Below are 21,550 nucleotides of genomic sequence, written 5' to 3' on the forward strand. Positions count from 1 at the left end.
GGATGGATCTGGATGAAATTTGGTGGGCACGTTGGACAGGTCAAGATATGAGAATAATTTCATTTGTATAGTGATTCTTCACCATTGTGAGGTGGGTCCGGAAATAAGTAGCACGATATCTCAAGTTGTGGAAGGATTTGGACGAAACTTAGTGGACACGTGTGTGACTAATACATTCAATTTTGGTGAGGATCTGGATCCGACTTGTAATTTGTGACTCTTCACCATTGAGAGAGGGTGAAACTAGTATAGCACGATGTCTCAAAAAGTTGTGGATGGATTCGGATGAAATTTGGACAGGTTGGGTGTGTGACAAATGATTCAATTTTGGTGAAGATGCAGATCTGGATCGAGATAATGAGAATTATTTAATTTTTCAAGTGATTCTTCACCATTGAGATGGCCAAAAAAGATGTATGGCGTATTTAAAAAAAATGTATTGGGCCAGATATGTTCTTGTGGAGCAGGCACTAAGGCTGGATAGGATAGAAGAATGTGGAAGACTGCAGAAGACAAAGACCACTCACCTGTCTATGGTGACTGATATCCATTGCCCTATTGTGGAGCTATGTGGTGGTGCAATCTGAGGATTTGTGGAATCCTTTCAAGTTATTAAAATGGAATAGTCATGGACTTTCCCACTAAAATGCAGTTGGTTCACGGTTGATCGAAGTATTTCGCTTCAACCATTTTGAGCTGGCTTGTCTTAAGAAGAATTGCAAACAGGTGGTTTTTGGTTGGTCAGTTTTGTCGTTAAGCAATGCTGGCCAAGAGCTTCACGACTGGTAGGGATTCTAAATCCTCCAGGTTCCTTGTAACATCTACATTTGTTAAGTTTTATGTTAAGCATATGGTGTCTATCCCTCCCAAAATAGAAAGTCTACTGACTTTCTGATTGGAGATTAACACCCACCTTATTTGTTATCAATCTGTTGCGGATATTAAAAGGAGCCGCATCTTTTGAGTGGGCCATTGTGCTCTTATGTCACCAAATACTTTAAAGCTATATAATTCGAATTTCCTGAAATGGATCGGTGTCGAAATTGTGCAGTTCTGACCTTTGCAAAAGTTTCCCTGGATTTGTTTAAATCTGAGCATGACCATCACCTGCATTGTGAAGAATTGTTGAATGCTTGTGTAGTTTTGTGTGAAGTCTTGTTATTCAAACCGAAATGTGTGAAGTGAGTGGAAGTTGCTTTGGCACGTAAAAAGTCTTTTTTTATTTTATTTTATTTTAATTTTTTTTCTTCAATTCATACATTGTACATGTAACAATTTTTTTTTGTTTGATTACCCCCTTAGCCTGAACAATTGGAAGTCCTGCTTGGGACTGATCGTACCACGTTCTTCATGCAAGGTGTTCAGATTGGCAAACTTAGATGCTCCGTGATGCGTGACGACTTGGATGTACAAGTGATGAGTTTGCAGACAAAGAATCGGGACCAATCAGCTTCTGTAGTTGTCATCTGCACTGAACAGCGTAAGTAAAACACTAGGTGGCTCAGATTTTTATTTTGCAGATTATGATTTGAATGTTTTATTATTTATTGGAAGGAGGCTCATGGAAAAGCAACAAACTGATAATGGGATATGTTGAAAGTGGAGGTGGAAACATTAAAACGAGCAAGTGCAGTGGTTGTTGGGAAAGGTTCATGGGGATGATGCATGTCATGCACTGATTGAAGTCTTCGAGTGAAAAGTGAGACAGAACAGCCTCTGGGAGTTGAACTGAGAGGGGATTGTGAGAAAATGCACACCCTGGAGTTGTTGGGGGGGGGGGTGGAGGAGGGGTTGTCAGATCAGAGCAATGTTGGATTGGTGGTAGAAAACAGGCCACCAAATCTGCCTGTGATGAGTTGAACGCTGTCCTCGTCCTTGTTGCTTGTTGCCAATAAATTGGAGCTTTTGATGCCACAAAATCCAGAAGACAAGTGATGCTGGGATTAGCAGAACAGTATTTCTTTGAGCTGCAGGTATGCCTTGTAGATCGAGTAGCTCTTTTCCGATGTAAAATTTGGATCCATGGAAGATGCAATTTGATACTTGAATTTAATATGAATTCCAAAGTAACATTTTGTCCAACACACACGCACACACGCACACGCGCGCACGCGCGCACACGCACACGCGCACACACACACGCGCACACACGCGCACACACGCGCACACACGCGCACACACGCGCACACACGCGCACACACGCGCACACACACGCGCACACACGCACATACACACGCGCGCATTTAAAGGCCATTTTCCCCGCTAAAGCAGGGGTTAGCCTTGCGGGCCCCATGACAATCTTCTCCACTTTACCCTATTTTCTGCATTTCCCCTTGCCCACATTTCTTCTTCCACCACCTTTAGCCAAGTTTTTCTCGGTCTTCCCCGTCCTCCACTTCTGACCGCACTCATTTCCAACACTCCTCTCACCCAGTCACTTTCATCCTTCCTCAACACATGACCCAACCATCTCAACCTGTTTCTCTTCACAACATCCATCACAGGCTCTATTCCCATCATCTTCCGCAAGTCATCATTTGTCTTCCTCTCTCTCAGCGATACTCCACACATCCACCGAACCATTCGCATTTCCACCCTTTCCAGCCTTTGTTGCTGCTCCATGTTCAGTACCCATGTCTCACTCCCATAAATCATCGTACTCCTCACACAGATAGCATACACCTTTCCCTTCAGCTTCAACGACACTCCCCTCTTCGTCAGCACGCCCCTCAGTTCCCGAAACTTCTTCCATGCACATCTCACTCTAGAAACCATTGAAGAGTCTGATCCACCTTCTCCATTCAGCATGTCTCTGAGGTCGCAAAATGTTTTCACACCATCCAACTTCACACCATCTCCAAGATCCAACTCAACAATTCCTTCATCTGCAGCTCCCTCTATGCACACCTTACATTTGAATGTAGCTGCTACACTGGTTAATGACCCTCTCACACCACTACATTTTCGATAAACCCATTCAGCACACATTGTACACTGAATGGAGTTCATTCCGACATCCTTCCTGCGCACAGCACACGGCCACTTCCCAGTCCTTTCCACCTCACCACATGCTTTACCACTTGCCATCACCTTCCAAATGTCTTTCTGATATTCACCTTCAAACCTTTTGCCTCGAAACATTCCTTCCACTTGTTCATCTTCTTCAGTCCATCCATACTCTGCAATCAACACCAGATAATCTGCATACAGCAGCTCCCACGGTAAACCCTCCTTTACCCTCTGAGCCAGCACCTCTAACACAACTACAAATAGAAGTGGACTTGGTACCGACTCCTGGTGCACTCCCACCTTCACTTAAAACTCACCACTGTTCCCATCCTTTGTCCTTACAGCTGTGCGTGCTCTCTCGTACATTACCATCACTATTCTGGTCAACCATTCCTCCACTCCTAACTTCCTCAATGCCCATGTCATTACCTTCGCAAACTTTGTTGCGAAGGTTATGTTTTGATCGCTGTGTATTTACTTACTTATTTATTGATTTGTGAATATGTGTGTTTGTTTGCTATTCGCATAACTCCAAAAGTATTCAACTGAATCGCAGCAAATTTGGTGGGATGATTGGTTATTATCCGAGGACCATTTGATTAGATTTTGGGAGCGATCGGGTCAAAGGTCAAGGTCATGAAAAGGTCAAAATTGTCTTTTTACCATAACGCAGTTAATTTGCATGCAACTAATGCCAAAATGTTCAGAATTCAATGCCCCATCTTGTGATATGTGACATGACACAATGACGTAATAACCCTTGTTAGCAGTTGGGAGTCAAAGGTCAGGGGGGGTCATGACATTGCAAAATGTGCGGTTTTAGTCATAACACGGTCAATTCTTATCCGAGTTGCATGAAACCAACACCAAAATGTTGACTTCTGTTCCCCACACTCTACCAATTGCAAAATTAAGAGTACAAAGGTCGAGGTCATGAAAAGGTCAAAATCGTCATTATGCCATAGTGCGGTCGATTTTTATCCAATTTGCATGCAACCAATGCCAAAATGTTGTGAATTCAATGCCCAATCTTGTGATATGATATGACACAGGAAATTTAATGTTTTTAAGCAATCATAACACATGAGATGGCAGATGTGGTATGGGATTAAATACCCTCACAATCAACGGTTTCTGGGGGGGGGGTGGGGGAAAAATGTGGCGTTGGCGAAGGTATGCGCTCTACTGAGTGCCCGTTCTAGTTACTTCATGTGGAACCCTATCAAATGCTTTCTCCAGATCAACAAACCCAAAAAACAAGTTCTTCCTCTGCTCCATGCACTTCTCCTGTAACTGCCTTACAATAAAAATTGCATCTGTCGTTCATCTTCCTGGCATAAATCCAAACTGCATTTCGTCAATCTTTACCTTCTTCCTTATCCTCTTCTCCAACACCCTTTCCAATGCCTTCATTCCATGCTCCAATAACTTTATTGCTCTTTAGGAGCCACAGTCCAGAGGTCACCTTTCCTCTTGTACAGAGGGACGAGGGTACTCTGTGCCCAATCCACTGGTATGCGGCCTTCTTTCACCACCAGATTACAGATCTGTCATTCTATTCACACCCCAACTTCCCGCTGCCTTCAACATATCTCCCACAACTCCCGTCGGCCCTCCTGCTTTTCTACTCTTCATTGCTCTTATAGCTTCCTCAACTTCCTTCTCCATCATCTTCTCTGCTGGTCCTAAAACTGGGTTACTCTCTGTTGCTATCCCATTCATTTTCTACATTCAACAGTCTTTCCATATCTCTTCCATCTTCCTTTAATTCCATCTGAGTCCACAACGATTTGTCCCACTTCATCCTTCAAGCAACTCACCCCTGTCACATCAAACCTCTCTCTCGCTATCTGCTTTGCAATCCTGAACATCGCTCTTACCCTCTTCCGAATCCAACTGTTCTCCGAACATTTTTTTATGGACCTCCTGCACCTTTGCTACCTTTTTATTTGCAGCCTTCTTGGCTACCTTTTCACTTTCATGTGCTGCCTCTTCTTCCACCGTACCCTTCGCCTTTTGCCATTCCTTGAACTTCCTCTTTTCAATCGTCTTTCCAACTTCATCACCCCACCACCATGTTTCCGAGTGCCTCGGTGGTCCTTTTGTCCATCCACATACCTCAACAACGGCTCCCAATAGACTATCTTTCATTGACATCCAACCACTTTCAAGCTCAACCACATAATCTTCAACCATACTCAGCGTCTCTCTTAATGCTTCCTTCACTGTCGCCGCTTTCAACCTCCACACCTTCATCCTCGGTTGGTACTTCACCCGCTGAATTCTCCTCGCACCTTTCACCCTTGTATCGCAGACAACCAGGTGGTGCTGTGAAACTGTCTCGTCGCCTGGGATCACGTTTGTGTCCCGGAGGTTTCCCCTATCTCGCCGACGCACCATCAGGTAGTCAAAGGTTGTCGTCGACCCACTTGACGTGTATGTAATAAGCTTATTATCCGCTTTCTGGAATTGAGTATTACAAATCAACAAATCGGCAAACTCCAAGATCCTTTCACCTTCTCCATTTCTCACACCATATCCATAACCCCCATGGACTCCCTCAAAACCGTCTCGACTCCTTCCCACATCCCATTCAAGTCTCCTCCAACCACAACAATTTCATCATCTTTCAAATTTTCCATCAACTTCTCTATCGCACACCAGAACATGTTCTCTTCATCGCTTTGACCGACCTGCGGGACATATCCCAAGATGACGTTCACCAAGAGCTTTCCGATCATGATTCTCACAATCGTCAACCTTTCACTCACTCTCGTCACTCACTACACTGTCTACAAACTCCTGAGAAAACGTGACACCAACACCATGCACGCCTTCGGGCACCCTTGCCACACCAACTTCTACTTCTGTGCCTGCCTACCCTTCACCATTCTCACACTACTTCCCTTCCATCGTGTCTCCTGCACACATATGCCCACTCTTCTTCTGACCAATGCTTCAACCACTTCTCCAGATCTCCGTCATTGTCCCTACATTCCATGTACCAAACCTCAGAAACCGATCTCCATGTGGGGCATCAGACGATTGGTCATCATAAATGGAAAAAATTTCCTCTCTTGCTTCGATCGGGTTCCCCACCTTGAGTTTTAACGAGAGGGGATGAGGACCCCCACGGAGTACTTCGAGCTGTACCCTGTCCATCAGTTGTACTCATCATGGCTTCCTTTAGAGGCGATGTTTTTATGGCTGGATGCCTTTCCTGACGCCAACCCTTTTAGTCGTCTCTTACGACACGTAGGGATACGGTGTACCTATTCTAACCGGGGCACACACATTCATTCAAACTTGCATCAGGCAGTTTGTTTTGTATCCCACTGATATGCTGGATCCAGACCTCAAATCCAATTGGCTTGTTCTTGTCATCTACCCAACTCATCGAAGTTTGTTCCAAATTTGTCCACAATTTCAAAAAATATCCTGCTTTACATTTTTGGCCCACCCCTCAATGGTGAAGAATCCCTTGAGTTGTTGGATTTGGATTCTGGTTTTTCACCAAAATTGAATTTATTCGACCTTGTCATGCACCACCCAACCTGTCCACTGCTCTGTCCCAATCTGGCAGAGCTTTTTGAGCTATTGTGCTGTATGTTGGTTTTTGCCCCATCACTAAATTATGAATCTTTTAGAACCTGGTAGCTGATGCATGTTTCTGTTTGAGTCTGAACAACTGTTGAAATCTGTCTGGGTTCTACCTGACATCCTTGTTCGTTCATTTTGCACTACTTTCTCAATTTTTTTTTCACATCTTTCTTCATTCCAATACTTGCTATTTGTACTCATCTTTTCTACCCTATATTTCTGTCTTCTATTATATCTTTCTGTAAAGCTCTCGGCTGCACCTGGAGGGCTTTTGAGGGTTGTGGAGTTGATGAAACCTGAATCCTATCCAGGTTCTTCTTGACTATCTTTACTCTTTACTTCTTCAGGTTCCTTCTTGGTCTTCTGTTTCATTAAATTCTTGCATTTGGATCTTCACCCAAATCTAATCATTTTGTCCTCGTCACACACCAAATTTCTCCAAATTGTCCAAGTTGTTTTCATGCTTCAGTCAGCAGGTGCATGTAGTTATGCATTTGATCATTTTGCATTTACTTTCAAATTTCAAGATGGTACTTGAGGGTTAATTTTTCTCCCTGCTCTGATTCTGATGTTCCACAGGGCTTGATCTTTGGTCCCACTTTGCATTGTTTCAGCAAGCAATGTATGTTGATGACCCCTCACTTTACTATTCATCTATTGATGCACTCCACACTTGTAATGAGGTTTGCATTTCACTGGACAATGGTTTCAACTGAAGTGGAATTGTGTTTTTATCACTCCCGGATTATTCTGACGTGCTCCAAGATTGCCCTTGCATCATGTAATCTTTATTTCCTTTATGCTTGCCCATCCCCAGCACCTTGCATTTGTTGATGTTGAACTGCATCTGCCAATCTTTTGCCCAATCTCTGCAAGTATCAATACTTTCCTGAATCTGATCACTACCCTTTACAGACTCTACCTCCAACCTTTGTCATCAAATTTGGAGAGTACTCTTTACCTCACAATGCAAATTATTGATGTAAATTATGAAGAATAATTGTCAGAGTCCTGATCCTTGAGGTACGCCAGTTTGCAATCCAATTAACTACCTGACCAGCCAGTCCATAAGCCCTCACTTTGGTAGTTGGCTAACAATCTCCTATTTTACACCGCGTCACATCCCATAGTTGAAGATGTCCTCTGTCCACTGCCATTCCCTCATCTACCCAATCAGAAACTGCTGCATCGAACTAAAATTTGTTTGATAAGATCTATCTTTTGGTGTACCCATCCTGGCTTCCTTTAGTTTGTATTTATTTAAATGGTTCCTCATCTGGTCCCAAATTGTTGTCCAACACCATCCCACAACTGAAATCCAACTTGCAGGTCTCGAGTTCCCCAATTTGTCTGGATCCTTTCTTAAATATTGGTGTTACATTTGCTACTCTCCAATCCTCTGGTTCTGTCCTGATTCAAGTAAGCTATTAAAGATATTGCAAACATCCTGCATTTTGCTCAGCTCCTTCCCTTGTTCTCGGGTGTATTATCTGTCCCCTGGGCTTTATCTTCCCTTTGATTTCCTTGCTGTTCCTTTACTTTGTCTCCAACCTGCATCTTCTGTCAATGTCAAAGCCCTTCCTCACCTCTGACACTCAGCTGTTGGCAATTCTCCTGACTTTTGTAAATGTTGAAGCAAAATAACTTCAATAACCCTTCCATCTTGCTTTCCTCACTAACCACTCTACCTGTGTGATTCCTCAGAGCCGATACTTTTCTGAACCCTCTTTTTACAGCGCGTGCACTGTATACAATTGCACAGAGTTTGAAATGTACCCGGTGTCTACCACATCTCCGGTGTCCCCCCCCCGCCCCCACGTGCCTCAAGACAGCCAATGATGGCCGTCCGGTAGATGGCAGTGCGTAACCTAGACTGAAATGGCGACAATTGACGGAAATACCTGAGTATTTCAATGGAAATTTGTGAAACTAATGTTATATATGTGAAAACCATTGAATTTATTGTTGACGGGGAAAAAAAAAAACAAACGCTCCCCTCTCATGTATGAACGAACGAAAGACGTCATTTCCGCCCACCATCGCATTTCGTGCCAAATACTGAAAGCTAAGTTGTTCTTGTGCCATCATTTTTTTGCGGCCCCCTGCCACGCTGTATCGAACGATTTCATTCCTTCTGTTGTGTGTGTATATGTGTATATATGTATATATATATGTATATATATATATATATATATATATATATATATATATATATATATATATATATATATATATATATATATATGTATATATATATGTATATATATATATATATATATATATATATATATGTGCTTATCACAATAAGATTTTTACATTTCAAATATTAAGTACGCTTTTTAATTGTTTTTCAACTGAAAAAGCATAAATTGCATATTTTAACATTAGTGTACTCATTTGCTTCACCACATGTGCTGTATTGAAGGGTTTCACTTGTTTTTGTAACCCACAAGTTCCTTGGTCTCGCTGTCAGCCACCATTGTGTAAAAACCACGTTTTGAAGTTTGTCTCCAAAGCCAGTCACTGACTGGGTATCCTTTTGCTGGTGCCTCCTGCCTTGCACATTGCTCTGCTTGACTCCATGGAAGCCAAGGCCTTCAAGATCAAATGTCTCATGATGAAGCTGAGTCAATTGGCCTTTCCTTTTGCAATCGCAGGTTGGTGGCCTTTCTTCAACCACCTACTTTCTGGTTTTGTACCTGTGCTTTGTCTCCCTCACCCCCTCCCGTTTTCTGCAGGGTGTATTTGGTCCACCATTCCCCTTCTGGTGGAACTTCCAGAATCGTTGCTCACCACTTTATTTGTTCCTTTCCCCCACCTCTTTTTCAATCTTGTTCTCCCCCCCCCGCCCCCCCATGTCTTCAAGGCAGCTGTTCATCTCAGATCATCCCCATCCAAAGTCATGAGCTTTTCGACTCTGTTAATCTACCCCTTCCCAATTTCGTTTTTCTTTTGTGAGTGTGCTTCTTTACCCATCTTGTCTACCATGTGTGCTCACCCTGACCCTTCATTCCTCCCCCACCCATTTTGTCCAAGTCTCCCTTGATTTTGTATTTCAACCTTGCTGTTGCCCCCCCCCCCACCCACCCAAATGCACAAGTGGGTTTATCTTGAACCCACAACAAATACACACAAGCAACTTGAATAAATATGGGGTTTTATGAAAATATATCAAATGTTTACAATGGTAACAATTCCAAGTGTAATAAAAAATGGAACTTCAAGTAAAATGAAATGTAATTTTGGGGTGCCTTCACTGACTTTCATGCAGACAAGAGAACAGAATAATAAAATAAAAATCCCTTCTTTGTCCCTGCACTTTCCTGTGTACCCAGATGTGAGGTTTGGAAGCTTGAAGGTCAACAAACTGCTTTGTCACTGGGGAAAATGTACCCAAAAATGGCATAAAGCTGCTCTGAACCGGAAACGTACACTAGGCAATTCGGGCAGTGATGCTCAACACCAGAGCTCAAACTGCTGTGCAGCTTCTTTTATCGATTGCATTTGCTGATGCCGCTGCTGTCTGCAGAATGGCACCGTCTTTCCCCGATGGCACAGCACGAGGCTTCGAGGCTGGTCATGAACCAGCCAGCAGTCAATGGCAAGCGTCTTGCTCCACCACGTGAGCCAATTCGCCTCAGAATGAACGCAATCGTGCAGCCTTCACCTTGTCGAGGGAAAGCCAGCTGTAATGCTCTTCTCTTCCAACTGCCATCTCCTCACTCGCTTGTCCCGTACACATTCTTCTGCTAACGAACCTCGCTCCCTTCGTCCTCTTCTCTGGTCGTGTTCTGACTGCCGATTTCACCCAGTACTTGGTCTGCTCACCACAAATCAGCATGACCTTTCTTTTTCCACATGCAACGGGAGGTCCTGAGTTATTTTCTGAGATGCGCTGCTCTTCTCACTGGAAATTTCCAGCTCTGGTTTTAAGGACGTGATTCTTTTTTTATCGCTGGTCTTGAAATGCAAAAATATAGGAAAAGATCACATACTGGGAGAAATTATCCTGTAACCCTACCTAATTTAACACAGCACCACCACCCCCTCCTCCCCCTGTGTGGGGGTATATAACACTTTTTGTGTGTGTGTGTGTGTGTGTGTGTGTGTGTGTGTGTGTGTGTGTGTGTGTGTGTGTGTGTGTGTGTGTGTGTGTGTGTGTGTGTGTGTGTGTGTGTGTGTTCAGTTTCCCTACTTTATTTACATCAAGATGTCGCCATGGACGAAGCTACTCCATGCACTCCTATCTTTCCCATGAAATTCCTCCATCTACCCCACAAACATAACTCTGCATGTGTGTATCTTCTGAGATTTGACTGAGGATGCTTAAACTCTCAGGATCTCCCCACCCTTTCTCGATGAACCACAATACCCACCACCATCCCCTAAAATTACCACTACCATCATTCACCTTCTTTCCCTCTCCACAACCCCCATCTACTGGACAGGGGCATCGACATGACACCCAAATGACGTCTGGGGAAAGTATGAAACGCGATGATCCCGTGTTTTCATCAAAGACTGGTTAGCCTGTGACATGACAGCATATGCTTCCCATGTCTGTGCTGTTGGGCATTGGTGGGTATTTCTGCTTGTGCAATATTGAAACGGATTTATCAATTGATGCAAAACTCCTACCTTATAAACGGTCACTTGAATGGAAAATAAAAGCCGACTGAACTGATGTGATCGGCATTTTAATCTTCACAAACACTTCTGCCTTCTTCCTCTGAATTGCTCGCACCAGGCTCAAAATTATTTAGCTCTGCAATTCCCCTGAAAGTGCTTCCATTGTGCATTTTTCTCCAATTTTTTTCTTCAAAATCCTACTTGGTTTCAACGTTGAGAACCTTTGGAGTTGCTAATGGCTGGAATTTGGACCTGAATCTGAGCTCGACGTGCACTGTTTGTCAGCTGCCGTTCGGATCAATATGGCTTCAAGCTTTGGTGCTGGTGAAATATAAAAAAATTTACACTTGAGAGCTTTTTTTTCTACTTTGTGATGAGCAAAAAAAAAATATCCCCCCCTGCAAATTGGACTGCTTCGTGATTCTCAATTCAATTGTTTTCAGAAGAGGTAATTTTGGATCCCATTTAAAGAATATAAATCTCAAGCTTGTGGATTTATGTTTTTCATAAAGAAAAATGTCCATTTTAGAAATGTATTTTATTATCTGTGATAGAATTTCAAATGACCGAAATTACTTACCCGTCCATATATATGTTTTTTGCTGCAAATCGGTCTCGCCTCTTGTGTTGTGGCTGTGAAAAGTGGAATGGTCATGTAATCAACCCAAATTTCGATGAGTGAGCTTTGGACAGCATAAATTCACTTTTTCTGAGTGCAAATAAAATGGTGAATGGTGCTAATACTGATATTGCATCTGCCCCCTGAGTGATAAATGGGATGTCACTTCCTGCGTAAGAAATTTAACACACGGGGCTTTTATTTATTTAGATGAGTGTTTACCGAAACTCCTGCTTAAGCAGGCAATAATAGCTCTTTCCAGATTCAAAATTGTGGGTGCAAACATACACAAGTGCATGTGGAACCACCTGTTTGAATGTACAGCAAAATAGTAGTTTTGTTGTGCAACCCAACAACTTTCTTCTTGAGCATTCTGATCGATGTTTGGCCTTATTCGCTGATAATTCAACAGACTTTATAACCCCATCCCAAATTGTCATGCTGTGGTGCTGGTTGTATATATGTACATGTATTTGTATATGTATGTGTATATATATTTTTATCTCAGCCATGTTCACCATGTGCTGAAGAGAATGAACTTTTCATTGTCCATTTCTAGCTCACCTGCACTTTAGTCTGGTGAGCTTGTGCGGTTGAGCAGTCGGTCGGTGAACACTTGAACCAAACACATGATTTTGATGAAACTTCATAAGCTTCATATCTGATTTATGTCCAAAATTCAGGTGTACTGACCAACATCTGTGCTCAACAGGTTTTGCAGAGGGAGGGGTGTACACCCCCCTCCCACCCCCCCCCAAAAAAATAGGTATGTTCCTTTTTCTGAAACCATGCACATGGTTTTGATGAAACTTGAGCACAGCCTTTATCACCCATGATGTGCTAAAGTTTGTTCATGGCATTAAAAATTAAAAATCAGGCTTTCAGGGGTTTGTTGTGGGGTTTTGAATGACTTGCTCCTGATCCAGGTGAGCTTCAGGATATGCTGTCCCCTTTTTACAATTTACCTTGTGAAATGGTCTTTAAGACTGGAGGTGCATTTTGAGTGACCTTTTATTATTTTTATGGGCTTGGGGAATCTGCTGCACTACGTGACCATGGAAGTCAGATCCTGTCATGGTTGTCGTTTTGCATCTGCTGAATGTTTGGTTTTGAATTTGGTGATAAAACTGGGTATGCAACATAAACTGCACACAGCCTTGTATTTGAAAGTTGATGGTTGATTTTGGTGAGTAGAATTTGGTGCAGGTAAAACTTGAGTTCAGAGAACACCTTTCCTTGTGCAGTCTTGAGAAAATAAAGGACATGAGATTCTTTTAAACTCTGATCAAACCAAGATGTTCTAGTTCGGTCATCTCTACCATCTCAGTAGAGATGACCTAATAACCCCAGTCTCGAAGTCTGTCCGTCCGTACGTCCGTCCATCCACAATCAACCGAGTGGAGACAAATGAGCAATAGTGGAATGGATAGAGGTCGATGAGACATGCACAACGATACAACTTACAAGGTCGTCCAAGGTCGAGGTCAATGTCACGAGGCTGTGAAAGTTGCGAAAATCGTCGATTTCAAATCGTATCTCCTCCCTCATTTATCAAGAGAGATTAAATGTTATTAGTGATTCAGATACTACGGACTATTATCTCGAACACGAGCCATTTTTTTGAAATTTGCTCTCGTTGCGATTTTATAGCCCTTCAAACTTCGCTCTGATTCCCCGTATGGGCTGTTCATAAAGTACGTACAAAAAAAAGTATTAAATTAAGAACCGGAACTCTCTGAGACAAATATTACATTTGAAGCTTTTGTCAGATTTAACTAAAACAATGGAACACAAGTTTATATGCACACTTACTTTCATTTATGACATTAACATTGTTTTGAAAGACAATTTGTACTTTTATTTTCAAAATTGACTTGCTGTGATATTAAAAGAAAAAGGTAAATTACACCGCGAGGGACTGCATCGTCATGGCTTACAAACATCGGTTCATAAGGAACTGCTGGCTTTGCAAACGATTAGTGATGTATGAGGCCGTGGGTGGGTGGGTGGTCACCAGCCTGCATACAGAGGGCGGTGGGTGGTTTTGAAACCCGGAAGTAGAGCGTACGTACTTTATGAACCCCTATTCCAGTCTGGCACAGTTACTTTTGACCTCTGGCAGAGATGACCGGCACTCCCACTCGGGAGTATTTTTTTTTATTTTTCATTTTTCTGAAGTTGGTAGAATTTGATGTCGCAAACTGATGATGCAGTCTTTTACACCAACTTATGTTGCATGTTAAATGAGTTATTCATGCCCGTTTGTCCTTTGTTTCGACCCTTAAAAACGAAGCTTCTTCTTTCAAATTATTTTTCAATTTTGTTTGACAGGCAAGACAATTCCTGTCTGCGCATGCGCCTGCAAAACTATTCTGTGCAGTTTTCCAAATTGAGCCAAAGTCCTGTGAAACTACAGGTTTGTGTTCTGCAATATTCAAAAATATAACATTCAATTGAAATAAAGTAGTTCCTTGATCATAAACTGACTGAACCAATTGCTTAACCCCACTTTTCGCTTGGTGTTTATGGATCAATTTCTGTGCACGTAACGTTTTGCAAGCCTCCACAACCATTGCTGGATGTATTGTTTTCGGGCTGTCATAATTTATTTTTGTTCCCGCAATAACTTAATGGCTGAAGCAATCCAAGTTAAACTTGATCATAGTCAAATATCATGTCAGGATAAATGGATTGGATTTTGGTTTCAAAAGTTCAGATAAAAATGTGGTTGAGAACTGAAGGGATTTAAAACAAATTTGGTGCAAGTCCATCATGTAATGTTGGTGGAGGTATATCTTGCGATGCTGAAGAGTGCCGTTGTATTTGACTTTTGGCTTGGCATGCTCACTGCTGATTGTAAACAGCAAGGAAGAGAATTTGAAGGCAAGGCCAGATGCATAATCTGTGATGACTGGATATTTGGGGAGAGGTCGGGCGGAGCACACTTGGCACATGCACTGGAGGTTCCAAGCACAAAGCATGGTGTCACAAGTCATTACATGACTGGTCAAACTCACATCAATTTTTTTTCCCCTTGCCTCCAGTGCAGGTGCTTATATTTTTACCCTCGCCAGAGAGGGTATTGTTGCAGGGCCGGGACGTCGGCCGTGGCACAACTGCCCGATGGAGCCGCAAGTCGGCTCGACGGATCGCTCGGAATTCAGATCGTCGCCCCGGATAAGTCCGGAGTCGACGGGTCCTCTATCGGACAGAAATCCGACAATGGAGAGACCATCTGGGGTACGGTCGATTGCCAATTTTAATTTACCTAAATACCCACGTGGTCCAACGACTGGGGAATTTCACCCTCGACGGCACTCGTACAAAACGAGCTGCTTCGCGTGCTCGTTCCGTGTGCGATCCCGAGCGGTTTGATTGCAGAGTTCCGTCGGTCCCGATTACTCTGTTACAATGGCAATAGCTGCTAACTTCGTGACACGCTCAGTCAATGCAAGAATGGACGCGACGAGCTGAGAACATTCAACAAATGGGTATATTTGTTTGTAATGCAATAATGGGGAACTCGGGAACACAGAAGAGCAGATTTAAACCAAAGAACGCAAGGCAATGCAAATATATACAGCACAAAGCACTTGTACAGTTTTCTACTTAGATAGGCTCACAGACACACACATATGCACACCCCAAGAATTGGACCGAAAGGTCTTTATTTCGACCACCAGCCTGGAGGATAGTCGGGCTGAGGACCAGGATGGCTGGCTACCTGGCCGTGAACTCGCGGCTGGACATCCACTCCTTCCGGGGGGGGGGGGTTCCGGTCGTCGAAGGATGGGCCAGCGTAGCCGAATCCGGTTGAGGTGAGACGGGGTGGTGTCCAAACTCGTGACCGTGTGGAGAAGGAGGAAGAAGATGGCGATGACAGCACTCTTTCAGATCTCTCTCGCTTTAGCTTCTCCCTGGCTTTCTTCTGCTGCCCCATCAGTGTCCCACAATAACCTCTTTCTTTTTGCTTCCTTCCTCGCTTTTTATGCATTCCGTGTGTGCTGCGACCCTCCCCCCTCGGCACGCTCCCCTGCGCATCCGTGGGTGGGAGTTGTTGACCTTTCTTTCTGCGGGACCCGCTCCAACCGTCATTTCTGTTTATGCCGCTCTGCGGGACCCGCCCCAACCATCATTTCTGTTTACGCCGCTCTGCGGGATCCGCCCCAACTGTCATTTCTGTTTACGCTGCTTTGCGGGACCCGCCCCAACCGTCATTTCTGTTTACGCCGCTCTGTGAGACCCGCCCCAACAGTCATTTCTGTTTATGCTGCTCTGCGGGACCCGCCCCAACTGTCATTTCTGTTTCAGCCGCTGAATCTTGGGATGGGAGGGTTATTCTTCTTCTTTGCAGCGGAGGGTCGTTCTTCTTCTTTGGTGTTCTGATAGAACTCCTAAGGCCTTAGTTTTATTTTATAACTTGGTTTACGGATCCGCCGACGGTATATTTGCCGAAATGAAATATAAATATAAAACACATTTTTAGCCTTTTATATTTATACATTTTCCGCCGAAGGTGCAAACGTTTCAAAACCCGAAATGTAAACGTCGGCATTTATTTTCAAAATATAATTTTGTGCGCGCGCGCCAAAATGCTGAGTCACCTTTAACCAAACTGCGCAGTAGTCTTCGGTCATGGCATCTGAGCAGTGGCCAGCGTGGTTCAGATTGACTGGTTTCTGGGGCGAAAGTGATTGTTAAGTATGTCAGCGGTATAAATTTGAATGACTATTGGTGATTTAATCATGCAACATCTTGATGACGAATATTCTGGCCAAACGATTGCATCAATTCAGTGCAGCAGCAGGGATTATTTGCAGGCTACTCTCAATTGTGTCAATTTTGGTTACGTCGAAAGTTGTACCCCGCTGTTCGTATTGAAAGATTTCGGTGCCAGGTATGTCAAAGTTTCCCTGCGAGATGCTGATATTCAGCCTTCAATGGACCAGAAATCGACCTTTGATGTGCTCATGGGGATGGGGAGACGGTCCGATCAGATGCCCGCTGAAAAGTAAGAGCTGGTTATGGCTCTGATTGACCGTTTTGAGCATGTTGACTCCTCGTAGACGCGCATATCTACGACTTGGACAGTAATTTTCTCAGCATTGTTTCCATTTGTTTGATAATCCAACAGGTTCCTATAAGAAAAACATGCCAGACTATATTGTAAAAACAAGTTTTAATCCTTCTTTATTGTTTTTCACATCAGATGATACAGTGAACAATGGCATCCTGCATTTGAATGCTTTTCCATCTTCAATGTTTTCTTTGATCCTCCTGGTCCGGGATTTATATTTATTTTCCCCCCACCTGCCCTTGTCTTTTTCCATGGAACATCTGAAAAGGAATCATAAAATGTATATATAATTTCAAAAATTGAAATTTTATTTATATTTCGACCTACCGACCCGACATTTTAGCTGCAGGAACTGCATAAACCAAGTTATACAATAACGAAGGTCTAACTATTAAAATAAATCACAGCGCATTTACATTGATTTACCCATTAAAGAAGGGAAGGCAAGCTATCTATAAAACACGTACTCACCGAGATAACTGAGCTGAAGGACCTGAATGTTGAGTGTGATAGTTTTCCAGATTCGCAACAGTATTGCGTTTGGGTGTTTGTCCGGAAAGAACTTTAGTGTTTTTCTCCACAACTGCTTGTCCAATTGAGAAAATTTTCACCGTCGGATTGACTCGTGGAATGTTTTACTGATTATTATGGCATCATAGCTCATGTGGTGTGACAGCCATGTTGGAAAAACAATAACTTTGGGCCTCTCTGAAACGCCAACAAGGAAATGTTTTTTTTTTAAATCTGAGCACATGGCAGGTACGCCACTTGAGGAATCAGTGTGATGTACGTTTTTAATAAGTCCTTCGTTGTCATTGCAAATGTAGAATGCAACATATGATTGGTCTGGAAATTGTCATCTTGGGATAAATTTATCCACAGAAAATAAAAATTTGACTTCATTGGTCACATGATTTGGCGGCCATATTATTAAAAAAAAAATTGAAATTGCTGAACAAATCGAGGCAAAACTTTACATGACTGCCTATCTCCGAGGAACAAAATGTTCACACACAACTTCATTGGTCACATGGTTTGGCAGCCATATTGGATTTACCCCAAACCCTTAATTTTTCTCCAGAATGGCTGGACAGATTGAGGGGGAAATATCACACAAATGTTCCCCAAGCCTTGGGATACCAGGGTATTTGTGAATAATTGATGTCGCACGGTCTGCATTGAGTGAAAATCTTAATTTTCTCTTTAACTGCTTCATCAATTGAAGTGAAACTTCAAGATTATGATTCGGTAGTGATGGGGAATGTCTTAAATTTCAGCCTGATCACACATGGTCTGGCAGCTAGAATTGTGCAATTTGTTTTTAATCTGGATTCTTTTGGAATTTTTTTTTTTTTGAATGAGGCTCACTTGGTTTTGCCTGGATGGGTTTGAGGGTTGAGGAGTTGCAACTGAAACTCAAATCCTATCCAGGTTCCTCCTGATGACTTCATCTTTACTTTTTGCTTGTTTGGGTTCCTTCTGATGACTGCAATGCAAAACTCCACCTATTTGGTCTTCCATTTGATTTGAATTTAATTTATTTTAATCCAATTTTGAATTAAATTGAAAATTGATGTCATTGGTCACGTATTGTTTAAATTTTAAAAAGCGGGATTTTTGGTTCCTGATCATCACTGTCAGCAGCTATAGAGTGGCCGTTCCAGTTTTCTTGTTAATTGTCACAGTACACAAATGTCCTGGCAAGGGTCTGAAATCTCTTTTTCTTAAGTTTTATTTTGTTTGTATAACGGATTTGCCTCGGATGACTCAGGGTATTGGTGAATCTACATCCCTGATGGTGATCCTGAAGCTGTCGGCTCTGCAGATAAATCTGCTGGACAGAGTTTAGACACTGAGATTTAATTTTGGTAGTTTCCAGTGTCTAAATCCTGCTTTACCTCTTTGCCAAATTAAACCCCAGACAGAGTAATGTGCTTCCCAACGAGTAATCCTATTCCACCATACAGCTGAACATGATTGAAGGTTGAGTTGAGAACTTCTGACTACTTGTAACAAATCGGCGAGGGTGAACTGAACTCCAATGCAGCATGCTATGTCGAATCAATTAAAACTGGCAACCAAACTATTTGGAAGTTATTCTAATTCAGCAAGGTGCACATGAAAGTCTTCTCTTGGCACAGAACCCCTTTTGATGATCACTTAACACAAATAACTTGGGTGTCACATTCATCCTGGGAAAAGAGCAAGTTTTATGGACAGATGAGTGCTGGAGGTGGGGGGCATTGGTGTGACCCAGCCTTTACCTGAACGTAAGCTGGCTGGGGCATGTGGCCCTAAACTGGGTGAATGATTCATTGTGGGTGTGGAGAGGTGCGATTCATGATGGGTTTTCGAAAAACCATTGACTTCTGCTGCTTTGCCGCCTTGGTGTGAGGCGCCGTGTCCAGTTTGTGTGTTGACAGCAATTGCAGGCTATTCTGTGTGAGATTGTTGGTTTGTGGGACTTTGTGGTGTGGATGAAGGTTGGGTGGTTGTGAAGAGTTTTGAAGTGTTGAGAGTTTAGAAATAAAGTGAACAATAGGGCAAGCTTTGCTATAAGGTCAATGAATGTCTGCTACCCATTATCAAAACAAAATGCTTCAATAACTCTTCTGTCGTGTTGTGCCTTGGTCCTTGACATCCTGGAGGATTCCAAAATCCATCACAATACTTATTGTCGGTCTTCCGAAATGTGTAACCCAATCATAAATCTACATCGATTTCTGTCCAAAATGTAGAAGCTGGAATTTTTTTATTTTGGAAATTCATGCAAGTCAATAATAAAAACAAAAACAAAACCCCAATGTCATTTGTACATAAAATGCATGCATCAAAAGGCCTGGAAAACAACTTTTTGGAATGTGACATTTAGTTTTCCATGGCTTTGTGAACCACATCCTGGGTGGGGTTGAGGGGTACAGGATGGGATGGGAAGGGGAGGACAGATGGTGGGGAAATGGAGTTCTTGATAACTGCAATTCGACTGCTGGAACGGGTTCAGTCTCGTCAAACTGCAATGATACCGAGGGAGACCGATGAATTAGGGGCATTCTGTGGGATGGAGGATTTTGTTCGGCAGTTTTCCCAGTGGCAGCTTGCATTGCGATCTGTCAATTTTCAGTGAAAATGTTGGATGTCCATGACCAGGTAACTGGAAATGCCCCACTCTAGCTTTCTTTACTGAGTCATGTCTGTTTTTTGTTTTTTTACTTCAGGAGAAAATTGTTGTTACTATTATTATTATTATTATTATTATTTTTGTTATGATTAATCTAACTTTGCTTAACATTGCAATCTGTGGAAGTGCATGTTGTAATCACTCTGCTGTTTCTTCCCCACCTGCAGTCATCATTTTTTTGATGGGGAAAAATGCGGTCCGTAGCAACCTTCTTCTCACTGATGTGAACGATACTATTCAAGGGCTTAAAAGTGCACACTTTTGATTCCTCCCACCCCAAATTTCTCCTTGCCCTGCTCTTCTTTAGCAGCACAGGTGTTGCAACGTTTCATTTTCCAAAAAAAAAAAATCTTCCAACCTTTACATTTCTGCATTTAGCCAGCTTGATGTCCAAACCTTGTATCCATTTTCTGGACCTGATTCCTGTCTGACAGATGCTGCATCCAATAATGGGATTGGAACTTCAAGAATTTGTCAAAAGTTTCTTTTCCTGTTTCCTGGGATAAACATAAGTTTAAATACCCACATCAGTTGATGATTTAGAAGTTTGAATGAGCTTTCTTACAAGTTTTTGAACTGCACCAGTTTTTTTTTGTTTTTTTTTTAATTTTTTTCTCAATTTTACTGTCTAAACTGTCACTTCGCTTAATTTGCATTTTGTTTGCACCTCACTTCCATTGCTCTTTCCCTAATGAACTTGGACTGCTTTACTTGCCTTACATGACCAAATTTTCTTTCACTGAATGTACTTCAAACAGTTCTTGGCTACAAAGTTGCATAAGTCTGCTTTTGATGCGATTAAACCATGTCTTGCTGTGAAGTGGCCTGTGAATTTTGGAATGGCAAACCATGAAGTCTGAAATGCTATCTGTGGTGCATAAATCAACATTCACATCTACTCCATAAAATGTACCATTGTTTTTGTATTTGACAAAATCTAAACTTTAATTGGTGTGCCAACCTTTTGTGGGAATAAGCTGGGTGTCCCATCTGGTTGGTGTTAAATATCCCACCATGCCTTTTGAAAGGAGACTGTATGCCCATTCCAAATTTGTGCAAAGCAATGGTGAACAATCTTGTGTATTTTCGTGCTTTGGCAGTGCAGATTTTTGGCCTTTGCATTGAACTTAACTGCTCAGTTTGTTTGCAACCTAAATGGTGTTGCTGGCATGGTCACTGTTTGAAGAATTGTTCTGGGATGCAGTTGGCTGCTGTCACCAATTTAACTAATTCTTTCATGTTGGATCAGATGTATGGGAATCTGAGCACACCACCAACTCGGTATCAATAGTACGAGACTGCAATGATGGCAGAATAAAGGTGTGAAAGTGCAACTGCCAACCTGTTTCACCCATTTGTGGAACAATCTTCCAAAGTCTTCTCTCCAGACCTGAAGCAGGTGATGCTTTGCAGTCTCCCATCCTGACCTACAATTTTG

General features: G+C 42.5%; 1 protein-coding gene and 1 pseudogene across 3 annotated transcripts in view; one reads left to right on the forward strand and one right to left on the reverse strand.

Annotated features, from left to right (window-relative positions):
• LOC147017862 (profilin-3-like) overlaps positions 1 to 20,932 on the forward strand; it is a 32,421-nt gene extending 11,489 nt beyond the window's left edge. Inside the window, exons 2-4 of one of the 3 annotated variants that reach the window (XM_085896926.1) lie at positions 1,303 to 1,480; positions 7,189 to 7,231; positions 7,427 to 20,373. In XM_085896926.1, the coding sequence (XP_085753052.1) occupies positions 1,303 to 1,480; positions 7,189 to 7,231; positions 7,427 to 7,502 (297 nt within the window). In that variant the 3' untranslated portion in view covers positions 7,503 to 20,373. Of the gene's footprint in view, positions 1 to 1,302; positions 1,481 to 7,188 lie in introns of all 3 variants that reach the window. The other 2 variants (XM_085896925.1, XM_085896927.1) reach the window with 2 other exon arrangements.
• On the reverse strand, positions 4,702 to 5,750 carry LOC147017863 (uncharacterized; annotated as a pseudogene).
• Positions 20,933 to 21,550: the final 618 nt, after the last annotated feature.

Source organism: Eptatretus burgeri, chromosome 10, assembly GCF_056783735.1.
Source record: "Eptatretus burgeri isolate ZD-2024b chromosome 10, Ebu_testis_v1, whole genome shotgun sequence".
NCBI lineage: Eukaryota > Metazoa > Chordata > Myxini > Myxiniformes > Myxinidae > Eptatretus > Eptatretus burgeri.